Source organism: Aquarana catesbeiana, linkage group LG01 (assembly GCF_042186555.1).
Source record: "Aquarana catesbeiana isolate 2022-GZ linkage group LG01, ASM4218655v1, whole genome shotgun sequence".
Taxonomy (NCBI): Eukaryota; Metazoa; Chordata; class Amphibia; order Anura; family Ranidae; genus Aquarana; species Aquarana catesbeiana.
Genome location: NC_133324.1, coordinates 653,855,917 through 653,870,893, shown reverse-complemented (window position 1 = coordinate 653,870,893; position 14,977 = coordinate 653,855,917). Strand labels below are relative to the sequence as shown.

The window sequence follows — 14,977 nt, the reverse complement described above, 5'->3', positions numbered from 1 at the left end:
TTCCCACAGTTCATTTAAAACTGCCCTACCAGCAGCTCTGCCACGTGAATGTGTTTTACCAAGCATAGTCAAAACCATTTCATTAAAGAAGAACTGCAGTCTGCTCACATAATTTGTAATAAAAACATCTTTGCCATTATGAAGCTTCCCCCCAACCACTTTGCATATTATTTTATATATACTGTGATTCTGTGCTTGCCAAATATGCTGCAGAAATCCCCTTCTACTGAGTCTGGCTGCAACCATTTTAACTGTGGGCAGCTGAAGCTGTTGCCTGTTCACTTCCTTGATTTACACAGACACACAGAGGCACACCTCCAGCTCTGCAGCCCTGCAGCTCTCATTGGCCCTCTTATGACTCACCCCCCACCCGCCTTCCTGGCAAACTCTGACGAGAGTGAGAGAGAGAGCTGTGCATGATGTCATAAGCCTAGGCTAATTACCAGACAAAAAACAAGAAGTGGGCTGTAAGGTATTTACTGGCAGAAAAAAAAATGTTTTACTATCCAAAGTTAAAACAACAAGGGCCGAAGATTTAATAGATGGAAAGTTGAAAAAATGACTGAAGGTACACTTTAAGGCCAGCCATACATGGTTTGAATCACAGCCGGGTCAGCAGGAAGCGGGTGAGATTTGAATCATTAATGGGCAGGCTGAATGTACCAAGTTGATCAATCGATCCACTTGGGTACCACCAGCCTGCCGGATTCGCTTACGATTATCGCAGGTGGCTGCTATAGCCGCTAGCGACAATGCTTGTCTTCACAATGGCCCGGCAGGAGGGATTCCTGCATCAACGCTGTCTGTGTTGATGGAGGAATCTAGTCAATATCTTTCCTGCAACCTGTGGTTGCAGAAAATAAATTTGCTCTGTGTATGGCCAGCCTAAAGCTTCTGACTGTACAATCTTTGTTTAGTTTCACCAAAACCGTGTAATATGAGAACCTACCTAAACTATCCAAACAATTTGTATCTAATTAAGCAAGCCCTTGTACTACATAGTTGTTGATAGATCTAAAAAAGATTGCACAATCAGATTTTAGGACTCACCATCTCATGAACACGGGACTTTTTTTTCCTCACTTTGATGCCTTTGCTCCAGGGGAGGAAAAATCATTGTAAAAAACATACCTAAAGCCATGTTTTTCAAACTTGTGTAGGTGCCTGAAGCATTTGGGCATTCATTTGTTCCATTAGCCTGAATATTAATTTATTATGGCCACTGGTTTATATGTGTTTTTTAGGGTATTTAAAAAAACACAAAACAATGCATTAAGCCCGGGTTCACACTAGCTGCGGCCACGGCTCACAGCAGGTGACCGGTGCGTCCCTGTACACCATTTCATGTGTGAATCAGGTTCGAATTTTTAGCTGAATTCGCACCTGAAATGGAGCCAAAGATGCACAGAACCCTTTTCCAGAGCGCTCCGCGGCCGTCCAGGAGCTGTGTGAACCAGCTCCATTGAGAGACAGTCACAGTCTCCCGTCATGCAATATGAATGCAGGAAACCCATATCCAAGTCGCATCAGTGTGAACCCAGTCTTAAAGCGGAGTTCCAGTCTGACAAAAGAAATAATAATTAAAAGCCAGCAGCTACAAATACCTGTCCAGGGTCCCACAATGTCGGCACCCCAAGCCGATTTGTCCATCGGCTTCGGGTGCAGGCGCCAGCATCCCACATTTCGTACTGCGCATGCGTGAGTCACGCAGCACTTTCCGAACGGAAGTGATGTACCTCGCTGCGGCGAGGTAGGACGGAAGTCGAGCTGCAAAAGAAAATTAAAAGGTACAAAACGATTAAAAAAAAAAAAAAAGGTGTCCAAAAAACAAGGGGTGGGTGGGATTTTAATCGCGTAGCCTCCCTGATGGTTTTCCCGAGTGTGGCTCGGGGTTAAATTTCTGCATCATTAGCGGTAACCCCCGAGCCACACTCCGGATTACATCGCAGGATCCTGGTGTGCTGTACTTACCCTGTCCCCAGGATCGTGTGATGTTCCCCCGCGCTGTCTGCGGGCTCTGTCTCCTCCGAAGCCTCTCCGTGCCAGGCTCCGTTCCCTGCAAGCGTCGCGACGCATGGGGGCGGAGCCTGGCGGCAAATTAAAAAACCAGTAAAAATCATAACACATACAGTACTGTAATCTTACAGATTACAGTACTGTATGAAATCATTTCACATCCCTTTTGTCCCCAGTGCTTTGTCTAGTGCCCTGCATGCAGTTTTATATTATATATACTGTTCTTTCTGCCTGGAAACTGGAGATTGTCCATAGCAACCAAAAAGTGTCCCTTTACGTCAAAAGTGGCTTTAGACCAGCTAGAAAACAGTGATAGTAAATTAGAACACTTGCAGAATTGAGCGATAGTGAATCGTGGGGAAAATTATTTTATTATTATTATATTATTATTTTTTTAATTATTTATATTTATTTATTATATTATAATTTATGTTTTTGTGTTTCAAACTTTATCATACCCGGGATATCTACTAGACTCTTGGTGGACAGATATAAGTGTGTTATTGTTAAGAATTACAGCCCTACAATATAAAACACCAAATTTCCATGCAAAATAATTGTACCGCTTTCAGCACCTAAAATCCGAAATAATCATACCGCCAGGGAGGTTAAGCACCGCCCCACATACATTTACTGTGGCAGGGCCACCCTTTAGCATCAAATCACGTACCTGTATCTTTTTTCTTCAGGTCTTCTGGCAACCCGCTCCCACTGTGGAGCCCGATGTCCGCTGGGACCCGCCGATCGTTCCTGAGGTAGGCAGAATGGCGGTCTGTGACAGGAGCACGGATCTCTGTCTTTTTACAGTACAAGCACCCCCCACACAGTTAGAAAGCACCCCCTAGGAACACATTTAACCCTTTGATCACCCCTGATGTTAACCCCTTCCCTGACCGTGTCATTAGTACAGTGACAGTGCATATCTTTTAGCACTGATCACTGTATTGGTGTCAATGGTCCCCGAAAAAGTGTCAAAAGTGTCACTTAGTGTCTGATTAGTGAGCCGCAATGCAACAGTCCTGCTATAAGTCGCTGATCACTGCCATTACTAGTAAAAAAAAAATCAATAAAAATTCCATAATATATCCCATAGTTTGCAGACGCTATAACTTTTGCGCAAACCAATCGATATATACGATTTTACCAAAAATATGTAGCAGAATACATATTGACCTAAAGTGATGAAGAAATTAGATGTTTTACAAATGTTTTATTGGTTATGTTTTATACCAGAAAGTAAAAAATATTGTGTTTTTTTTTTTCAAAATTGTCTGTTTGTTTTTTTTTAGCGCAAACAACAAAAACCCACAGAGGTGATCAAATACCACCAAAAGAAACCTCTATTTGTGGGGAAAAAAGGACATCAATTTTATTCAGGTACAGCGTCATACAACTGCGCAATTGTCAGTTAAAGTAACGCAGTGCGTAAAAAAAAAAGGCCTGGTCATGAAGGGGGTAAAACCTTCTGGGGCTGAAGTGGTTAAATGGTATACTATATACTGTGCATTTACCTGCATTTAGGTGCTTTTAGGAAAAATAGAATCCTGTGCGTCCAGGGGCAGAATGAATACTCTGAACATCCCTCCTAGATTGTATGCTCTAACAAGCAGGACCCTCTGATCCCTCCTCTATTGAATTGTATTCTGGCTCCATTTTCTGCTCCTAGAAGCTAAATAGCATTATCCTATGTATCCATGCACACTACTTTAGGCTATTAGTGTTTTTTGAGCTTTAGTGTCTAGGAGCAAAAAAAAAAAAAAAAAATGCTTTTGTAAAGTTTCCTGTAGTGTTTTTCCAGCAGAAACGCTCCTAAACACTGCTAAACGCTCTTAAACTCTACTATTGGACCCCTTTCACACTAGGGTGGCGGGTCCGTTAGTGGTAAAGCACCACTAGTTTTAGTGGCGCTTTACTGCTGTTTAAGCGGCACTTTTCGGCCACTAGGGGGACGCCTTTAACCCCCAAGAAGGAATTAACATGGGGTTAGAAGTGCCCATGTTGCGGCACTTCGGGAGCAGCGCCTATTCATTCTAATGGGCAGGGGCAGTGTAGGAACGCTGTATACAGCACTCCCACACCGTCCCAAAGATGCTGCTTGCAGGACTTTTTTTCCCGTCCCACAAGCGCACCGCCCCAGTGAAAGCACTCGGGCTTTCACACTGAGGCGGCATGAGAGGCAGTTTTCATGCGCTATTTTTAGCGCTACAACGCCTGAAAACTGCCTCAGTGTGAAAGGGGTCAAAGTGTTTTTTTTAGCTTTTTTTTCCTTTTACTGCAAAAATGCTAATGCTCCTAAAACGCTACTACACAAAGGGGGTTATTTACGAAAGGCAAATCCACTTTGCACTACAAGTGCAAACTACAAATGCAAAGTGCACTTGAAATTGCACTGAAAGTGCACTTGGAAGTGCAGTCCCTGTAGATCTGAGGGGGACATGCAAGAAAAATAAAATACAGCATTTTAGCTTGCACATGATTGGATAATAACATCAGCAGAGCTTCCCTTATTTCAGATCTACCCCTCAGATTTACAGTGACTGCACATCCAAGTGCATTTTAGTGCAATTTCAAGTGCACTTTGCACTTGTAGTGCAAAGTGGATTTGCCTTTCGTAAATAACCCCCAAAGCTATTATCAGCGTTTTTATCCAGTGATTTTTTCAGCGTTTTTTTTTTTTAGCTTAAAACACTGCTAGTGTGCATGGAGCCTTACTGTACTGTCTGCCCTCACGCTGTAAAGCACTACACAAACTGTTGGCGCTATATAAATTCTGTACCGGCGTTAGCGGTAAAGTGCTGCTAATTTTAGCGGTGCTTTACTGCTGTTATAGTGGCGCTTTTAACCCCCGCTAGCAGCCAAAGAAAGGGTTAAAAGCACCCGTGTTGCGGTGCTTCGGCAGCGCTGCCCATTCATTTCAATGGGCAGGGCATTTTGGGAGCGGTGTATACAATGCTCCCGCACCGCCCCAAAGATGCTTTTTTTTTTCCAGGACTTTTTTTTCACATCCTGCGAGCGCTCTGCCCCAGTGTAAAAGCACTCGGGCTCTCACACTGGGGAGGCATGAGAGTCGCTTTTCAGGAGCGATTTTTAGCGCTAAAACGCCTGAAAAGTGCCCCAGTGTGAAAGGGTTCTTAAATGCAGGAGAACTGGATGTGTGGGAAGCAAAGGACCTCGGGCTACCTGTGTTCATTCCGGAGGAATTGATCTGGGAACACTTTACAGATGAATTTCTCCTGCATCTAGATGTACATGCGTTTATAGGTGCTCTGCTGTGTCTAGCTGCAGAAAACCAGACTTAGCGCTCCCCGGACGCAGACATTTGTGTAAACACAGCTAGACTCAGCTGAACATTTAGGTGTGAATTCTGCCATAACAAGATGCTTTTAGGGGCTTACGATTCACATGGGCTTATGCACATTTTCAGCATGGAACGCAGGTTCTTGTAGGCTGAACCTGTAGAAGATCCTGCGTAACACATGCGTTTAAAGCGTTCGAGATTAGATATGTGCAAAGCTTCCAGCGGCTTTACACTAGGGTTGCCACCTCATCCCTTTAAAACCGGACACATATAAATTACACAGGTTCTGTGGCTGATTAAGGTGGTAAATAAACTCACTCGGCGCCTTATCTGCATTAAGACCGCTTTCACAGTGGGGCGCTTTGCAGGCGCCACAGCGCTAAAAATAACGCCTGCAAAGCGCCCTGAAAAAGCCGCTGCTTTGTCTCCAATGTGAAAGCCCCGAGGGCTTTCACACTGGAGCGGTGCGCTGGCAGGACGGTAAAAAAAAGTCCTGCTAGCAGCATCTTTGGAGCGGTGAAGGAGCGCTCCTGCCCATTGAAATCAATGGGGCAGCGCGGCTATACCGCCAGCATAGCGCTGCTGCAGCAGCGCTTTGCGGTGGTTTTAACCCTTTCTCGGCCGCAGGGGGGTAAAATCGCCCTGCTAGCAGCCAAATACCGCCGCTAAAGCGGCACTGTTTTACCGCCGCCCCAGTGTGAAAATGGACTTAATTAGCCTCAGAACCTGAGTAATTCATATGTGTTTGGGTTTAAAGGGATGAGGTGGTAACCCTACTTTACACGTGTACACATGTGTAAAATCTGCAGCTATTTTCAGCACACCGCTAAACACGGTGCACATTCATTTTTAGCGGCAACTGTGTGTACGGTCCCATTGATACCTATAGTGCTGTGTTTGGATGAGTAGAAAATGATGCACTATATGTACCTAAATACTGTTTTGTGAATGAGCCCCAACTGCATATCTTATGACTGGTATGCAATGCACCTAAAGTTTGATACAGGAAGCTAGTGTGGGGCATCGCCTCATACATGAATGGAACGTGATTTTCATAGACATGGCTGCTTTCTTTACACAAAGGAAGCAGGATTCCCAGCACTGCTTGGTTCCCTCAGCATAAGCTGTGCTCCTTCCTCATACCACAGTGTAACCAAACAATGGAAGCTGCAACAACTGCCCCGCCCATTCCGCCTTCTCCCACACACGCCACGCCTTCTTCTGACGCTGCCTCCCGCTATTGGTCGCATGCTAAGGCCTTGGTCTCGATGTTCCCGGGTTTTTATATGGCCGCAGAGAAGTTGGCTTTATTGTGAGCTGTGCTGTTGGACGTTGGTGATCTGTACTCGGAGACAATATGGTGAGTGTGAGTGTGAGCGGGGGATTGGGGCATTGCACGTGCTTCTCTCTATCCCTCCAGCCGTGTGTGTTCGCTATGTACAGTCATGGGGTCTGGGAGGGAGAATGGAGCCGAGCGAACGCTTCCTGCTTCAGGCGTACAGCACGTGTTCTCCCGGGTCATAGCCCGCTGCTGGGAGGACTATATAGTCTGCTGTAATCCGCCATCTATTGGGATGGGGCTGCACATAGGCCATCGGGAGGGATTCAGATTCGTCGTCATGGCCAAAAATGGTGTTCATTTTTATATGGATGAGAGCATACTACAAAATCCAGATCACTCCGGATAGCACAAAAGCCTGCTCGTTCACTATTACAATGGATTCTATTACATATGTCTGCAGAGCTGGGGAGTGAGCTCCCCCTGTGTGTGTATAAAATATATATATATATATATATATATATATATATATATATATATATATATAATTTTTTTTTTCTTTCATGGTATCCTGCAGTGTGTGTGGGGTTTTTTTTTCTCCTTACTAATTCTAATTTGCACTTTTTTTTTTTTTACTAGTTATAGATCAGAGGCTTCCATTTTTGCTTGCCTAGAAAAAACAAGTGTGAAAGTTGAGAGAGTGGTGGTTTTTTTTTTTTTTTTTTTTTTTTTTTTTTTTTTTTTTTTTTTTTATATATCTCCACCACCCTACAATACACATCACTATTTGTCATGTGAACTTTTCTCAACTTTCACACTTTTTTTTTTTTTTCTATATATTATTATTTTTTTTTTTTATTATTATTATAAAAGTGCGTGTGGCCTTCCTGATTAACTTTCTGTCTGGACCTACTTTGTGTCATTAGAAGCCCCAGATTATATCAGTAAAAAAAAAGAACAAAGAACACTCTACAGGAGGTTGTACACATGTGATGACGTAACATCCTGCCAGAGTCTACAAAATACCCAAATGCATGATATGTAAATGTAGTAGTATGGATTTATAGTGCCAACAGCTTGCACGGTTTTGCAAAGTGGAGGGAGACAGTGCAGTTACAATACAAGAGTTGGATGGCCCTGCTCATTGAAACCTACAATCCCAAATACAGTCAAACTTTGGATTGCGAGCAGAATTCGCTCTGGAAACATGCTTGTAATCCAAAGCGAATTTTCCCATGATTCGTTCTACAAGCATTTGATAAGTCCTTCAGTCTATAGTCCATATAAAAATATTATAACAGTGTGATCAGTTGTGTAACCATAAAATGTCCATCCACAAATGGAAGCCTCCACAAGGGGATTAGAAGCAAAATCCAGCAGGAGCTACAGAGTATAAAAGAGAAAAGAAGCGCCTCTAATGGCTCAACAGATCATCCTGTGTGTTTTTTTTTTTTTTGTTGCATGCTAGTCGCATATCAAAAATAGAGGTTACGAAAATTTTTCGTACGACAGAATACAAACTCAGAAGTGTTGTAGTGTATTTCTATTGTTTTCAGACATCAACTGTACTGATTAAATGAAAATTGTACGATCTGGTATTATGTGAGAAATATTTTTGTGTTTGTCCGATCAGATGAAGTGTCGTGATTGGCTCTGTACTAGTTATCCGATTATCGTATGATTGCTTTGAAAGCGGTATTTTTCGTCCGATTTTCAGATCGTGTATGTGGGCCATTAGTGTAGCAATATGGTTACATTTAATGACGGTACAACGTTTAGCAACTCACATTGTTGATTAATAAACAAGCACATCTAAGTATGCAGTATCCGGGGTAAAGCTGGCTCTCACCACTGTCAGTCTGCAATTGTGACCGGGAAGACTACCCTGCAGTAGAGCGATCTGAAAGCAAGGCTTGATGTGGATAGTTTTACCCCGGATGCTGCATACTTCGATGTTCCTCTTTTAATCACCAACTATGTGAGTTGCTAAATGTTGTACCTTCATTAAATGTAACCATATTGCTACACTTAGGCTTCATGTACATGGGACGTTTTTTACAGCCTCTCCTGAATGATTTACCTTGATAGTAACCCACATTTAAAATGTCAGTTTTGCCACGTTTAGCGGCATTCTGTCGCATTTGCGTTTTAGAAGGCGTGTTTCTGAATAGCGTTTATGGGCATTTTTCCTAGTTTTTTTTTTTTTAGTGCTTTTTGTAATAAAGTAAAAAACATTCACTATAATGTAAAAACGCTTGTTATAGTGTTTAGCAGCATTTTTTGTTTTTACGGCTCAACAGCCTCTGCTCCTGGATGTACAGGCTGTCATGTTTTTTGTTTTTTTTTTTTTTTTTGTTTTTTTTTGTTTTTTTCTGTAAAAAAACGTCCTGTGTGCATGAGCCCTTAGACCCCATGCACACTGAGCTTTTTTTACAGCTGATTCATTGGCTTCGGGTGTGTGTGGTGTTTTTTTTTTTTTTTTTTTTTTTCCCTCCCTTCAGCCAGTAAACTCCCCAGCATATGTTATCCTGTCTATACACACACAGGCTGTTATCAGCGTTTTTCTGGCTGGGGAAAAAACAGAATTAGTGGGTTTTGAGAGGAATTTTCAGCTGTAAAAATGCTCTAACAACGGTAAAATGTGGTTAACATGGGGTTTTTAAACCCGTAGCTTGTGTTTTCTTGCAGAAAAAACTAAGTTGTGTGGTGTGTTTTTTTTTTTTTTTTTTTTTTTTGTTTTTTTACACAGCGATGCTACAGGTTTTCTAATAACGCCCAATGTGCATATGGCCTAATTGTAAAGAGGCCCATAAATAACAAGGACGGTTAAATGTTTTTTTTTTTTTTCCCACCAAAAGCCATATCCATATCTTTCCTGTACATTTGAAAATCTCTCAAATATTAATAGTGAATTTCTTGTGAATGATTAACACTGTGCCCTCCCTCTGCAGGCTGGTGGTAAAGCTGGTAAAGACTCTGGCAAAGCCAAGGCGGCTTCTGTTTCACGTTCTGCTAAAGCTGGTTTACAGGTAAGGAAATTTGTGTTCTGTTCTAGGCTGAATTATCTCTGCATGTATCATTATTTTATGCATAGGTCAAGGCTGGATTTCTATCACTAAAAACTTGCGGGCATGTTAATTATGGTGCCTTAATCTCTTAGGGCTGACAGTACGCAAAGATGCAGTCTCAATGGGGGGGGGGGGGGCATTGACTCATATTTGCGTAGAAAAGTGTAAACAAACATGCCAGCACTGTTACCGGTGCCTAATGGAAAGCTTCTATTCGCTGTCAGTGTGAGACTGCCTGCCCCTATGATGTACAGGCAGACTGCTTGAACTGACATTGTGCAGGAGACCTGCATGGCATCAGTGATCTGCTGATCCTTGGGTGCCAGGCTTTCCAGGCTGAAAAAAGTGTATCTTTTATTTATTCCCCCCCACCCCCTTAAAAAAAAAAAAAAAAAAAAAAATGCATTTTAATTTAAAAGGTGAACTTATCCTTTTAACCACTTTGCGCCCATGCTATAGCTGAATGGTGGCTACAGCGCAGACCTGCATTGCCGGTAGGTCGTCAATAGATATCCTCGTGTGCATGAGCTGGTCTGTGATCAATGAGACTCCGCTGATCACAAATCGGATCCCGGCCCCTTACCACGTGGTCAGCTAATGACCGCTGATAGAGGGCTGTAAACAAAAGATCGGCTTTATTTTCTGCTCGCGCTGATGGCGTGAGAGGGACAGCGGTCCAGAAGAGGGTGAGACATCACCTATCTGTGCCTACCAGTGCATAGAAATGCCTCCCATCAGTGCAACCTCATCAGCGCACATTATTGAAGGAGATAAATTACCTGTTTGCTAAATTTTATAACAAACTATAAAACTTTTTGGGGAAAAAAAGCTACTTGCACAGTTGTGATACTTGCATTATCAGAAACTGCACTTGTGTTTCTGGAAATTGGCCCAGTGTGGTGAAATTCAGCACCCCTTTTAAGAACATAGCCATATAGAAGGTTAGCAAAAACCAAAACAAGCATTTTAAGTCTGTTTAAAGAGATAATCTACTTTTTTTTTTTTTTTTTTTTTTAAATGCTCCAGGTTTTGGCAACCTTTAAAAAAAAAAAAAAAAAAACTGTGTTTCAGCCCATTTCATTTTTTTTCCCAGCACTTGATGCCCTAATGTAATGTGTGAACAGGTCTGGTGGTAATCAGATATATAATCTGATTACCACCAGACCTGTTCTTACATTAGGGCATCAAGTGCTGGGGAAAAAAAATGAAATGGGCTGAAAACAGGTTTGTTTTAAAGGTTGCCACAACCTGGAGCATTTTAAAAAAAATGTGGATTATCTCTTTAACAGACTTAAATGGTGGTTTTGGATTTGCTAACCTTTTATATGGCTATGTTCTTAAAAGGAGTGCTGAATTTCACCACACTGGGCCAATTTCCAGAAACACAAGTGCAGTTTCTGATAATGCAAGGATCACAACTGTGCAAGTAGCTTTTTTTTTTTTTTTTTTTTTTTTTTTTTTTTTCTCTCTCCCCCGGATAGAGCCATTTCTGTCACTAGAATTGTTTCTGATTAAGTAATTCTAGCATTGGCATCTGTAAACATATTTTTTTCTTAACCTTTCAGTTTCCAGTTGGTCGTATCCATCGAATTATGAAGAACCGGACAACCAGTCATGGACGTGTGGGTGGAACTGCTGCAGTGTACACAGCAGCCATTTTGGAATATCTTACTGCTGAGGTATGAGAACTTTAATGACTTTAAATGAGACTGTAAAGTATAATATTTGCTAGTTTAAATATTTTTGATTTGAACCCAGAAGATTTATAACAGACCTTTTGCCTGCCTAAGGGCTTGTTTAAGCATTCGGAAGCCCTGTCAGTTTGGTGGGTTTGAAAGGGGGGGGGGGGGGGCGCATTAGGAGAAAGGTATGAGGACATAGACTGTTGTCCTAAATGGATATGCTTGGTTCCCGGTTTGCTACTTGTATTTGTGCATTGTTCATCTTGGCACAATTTAAGTATGCATATCTCATACCCAGGGGCTGCTGAGGAAGATGAAAATCACAGTAGTAGGCTCTCCCAATGATAGTCGCAGTCCTGCTCAGGTTGTGTGTGTGACTTCCCCTATGCACAATGACCACATTGTTTGCTAGCTTGGCACTGCTATTCATGGAACACTTTGTGTATTTTTTTTTTTCTCGATGAATACAAAATACTTTTTCTGATTTGATAAGGTAGAGGGCAGTGACATGTCCACCCTGTCTAATCAGAGACCGTTGTGTATTCATTGAAACAAAATTTAATGCTTTTTTTAAATGACGGCGGTGCCGCGTGATCCTCCCCTCCTTTTTTTTTTTTTTTTTTTTTTTTCCCATCCATATGGTAAGTGCAGATGGGAAGCCTTTTGCGCAGAATCCAAGCTGGGCATTGAAGATTGTGGTCATTGCTGTAGTAATGCCAACTACTGCAGTGATGTTTTTTGCTTCTCCAGCTGTTCCTCGGGTTTGAGCTATGCATACTTTTATTGTGCCAAGCTGGACCAATATTGGTATGAAATACAAAGAATTTCCTGGTGATTTTGGCTTTAACAGATGTGCAAAAAAATAGAAAGAAGCAAAGCATAGTTGGTGAATACCTGGTCAATGATGACTAGCCCACTGCGCAATCTTAGTTCACATGAACAATATGGTAGAAAATGTGCTGTATGAAAGTCTGAGACCAGCATCTATAAAAGTAGAACTGCACACACTCCAGTGATCCATTTGTAAAATTGTGTTGCTGAGAGCCTTGTTTATTTGACTTGTATGCCTCTAGTGCTGGTTTAAAGTTCAATTTTTAAACGGTTTAAGGTGCCATAGAGGAGCTGGAGGTGCTGTGTGTTGGGACAGATTTACTTATCAAACTACATGTATTGCAAAGCTGTAGGGGAACAAAGAGCTGAGATCTGTTTTTGTTTTTTCTTCCAAGGTGCTTGAGTTGGCAGGGAATGCTTCTAAAGATCTCAAAGTGAAGCGTATTACACCTCGTCACTTGCAGCTTGCCATCAGAGGTGATGAAGAATTGGATGCCCTCATAAAGGCCACAATTGCTGGTGGTGGTAAGTATATTGGATGTATTAGCTGAAATTCTGACTTGTGTCCATTTCTAATATTCACATTTTATTCATGCAGTCAGAATTGTGAAGAACATTTTAAATGATACCAGGGGATGGAAAGTGATTCTATTTTGCTATCCTGTTTCTAGCAACCCTAATTGGGTTACAGGCTAGAAAGCAACAGGAAATGTTAGATGGGTACAGTGGGCAACACTCCATGTTGCGTTCTTGCTGCTAATCACTATTATGTAATGCCCTCTGCATTGCTTTAGCAGTTGATTCCTTTGTTCTGGCATTGTACACATAAAGGGAACCTTAAGGACCAAATATTCAAATAGGCTATACATGTTAAAATATGCCATTTATCTTTAAGGTGCAAGTTCAGGGGATATCCTTTGTATTAAAAGCTACTAAGTGGTGACAAGTATGTTGCCAGAACTCCCATCTAGCCAATTTTATCTGTAATTCACCGACTCATTAAATTGCATATCTCGATGGTATTCGTAAGATATATAAAACCAAAAACCTGAGTTTAATTGTTGGGTTGCTGTAGTACAGAAAATGTTTGTAATTCTACTCATGTACCCGTTTCAGTTTATTTTCATGAAGTATTACTGTTTTGTACAAAAGTTGCTAATATTTTATTTATTTTTTTTTTGTTTGTTTTCTTTGCAGGTGTTATTCCTCACATTCACAAGTCTCTGATTGGAAAGAAAGAACAACAGAAAGCTGTATAAGTAATCTTCGCCCAACATGGGACCCTGGCCCAACATCATACTTTGTATTGCTGCTTATCGGTGTTACAGTACCCTGGTTTCTGGAACGGGATTGTAGCCACTTTCCTAGTTTTGGCTTCAAAGATGGCAGTCTTGAACGAACACTGATGCTGGTTTTAACTCTTAGTTTTTTTTTTAAAAAAAAGATGTGTATTCTTTTTGTACAAGTCAAACAGAAATGATTCTATTACTTGAACATATGTTAAATAAATCATTTTTGGCGACACAAGATTGACTGACTGTTTTAAAATGTTTATGGTTCTCTTTTAATTGGAAAGGTTAGGGTTTACTTTACCATTCCTAAAAAGCTAAGAACATTGTACCAATGCTGTATGTCTCATGTTTAAATTTCTCACACACTTACCTTTTAGGCTCGGCTCACACTGGGACGACTTGTCAGGTGACTGCCTGGCAAGTCGCACTCCATTCGGTGCAATGGAACTGTTCTAATCGAAGCGACTCAAGCCGCCCCAGTGTGAACCAAACCTGTAGATCCACTTTCAGAATGCTTATAGGGTTTCAATGTCCTCCCTTACATCACTGACAAATTACACATTTACATGACCCGACTGGGCTCTTTGCTGTCCAACACTGCACAGCCTCTCTACCACTGTTTGCTACTTGCTTTACAACAAAACTCCATTCATTCCAAAAGTCCATACTGCACAGCAAAGACAAGTGCAAACTTGCACTTCTAACCATATAGAGATCGCATTCCTGTGTGTGGGAGATGCAGGACCCAACAGTGAAAATCTCTAAGGTGCTTTGCAGGGATATGTGAATGTGTTGCCTTTAAAGCTGGATACACACTATACAACTTTTTGTTCAATTTCCTTTTAGATTTACCTTCAACTATGTAGTGTAAGGGCCTGCCTGATTGCATACAAATTGAAAGTGTTTTTAGGTTTGGCCTCATGGATTTTGAAAAACTAAATAAAATTTTATATAGTGTGTATCCAGCTTTAGAGGATAAGAATTGTGAGATCACGAAGTGTAGTCCACCAAAAGTGGACTTTCATTTTCAAGCACTATATACTGTACATGTTAATTGAAAGGGGGAGGACCTAACCCATTGGATAATCTGTAGGTTGCTTACAATCTAGATCAGTGGTCTCAAGTGTGGCCAGATGCAGCCCTATACTTGTGTTTTTCTGTCACTTGAGGCATTATTCCTACCACTGACACCAACAATGGAACACTATTCCATACATGAGCAACAAAAATGGGGCACTGTTCCTCCCAATGACCCATAATACCAAAGATTAGGCATTGTTTACTCCCACTGGCCACAGTTTGGCAACCCATGATAAGGCATTGTACACATGAGGTGAATCGAAGTCTCCCCATTTATTCTGAGAGCGCACTTTTACTAGGCAGCTAATGACTACAAAAGTTAAATGCTCTTTTGTGAAGACAAATAACTTCCCACAGATGTAAGCTTATATTTGCAGAATGCAGCCACAATTCATTCATTACATGCATAAACCCTTCTCTGGTCTCTAGAA

General features: G+C 41.5%; 1 protein-coding gene and 1 non-coding gene across 2 annotated transcripts; both read left to right on the top strand.

The window, feature by feature from the left end:
- Positions 1-6,537: 6,537 nt before the first annotated feature.
- Positions 6,538-13,701, top strand: H2AZ1 (H2A.Z variant histone 1). The gene is made up of 5 exons (XM_073601512.1): positions 6,538-6,674; positions 9,545-9,622; positions 11,227-11,340; positions 12,570-12,699; positions 13,372-13,701. Exons 1-5 carry the CDS (start codon positions 6,672-6,674, stop codon positions 13,431-13,433), a joined length of 387 nt encoding a protein of 128 aa, XP_073457613.1. The 5' UTR covers positions 6,538-6,671; the 3' UTR covers positions 13,434-13,701.
- LOC141125031 (small Cajal body-specific RNA 18) lies at positions 12,239-12,323 on the top strand. The gene has a single exon (XR_012241334.1).
- Positions 13,702-14,977: the final 1,276 nt, after the last annotated feature.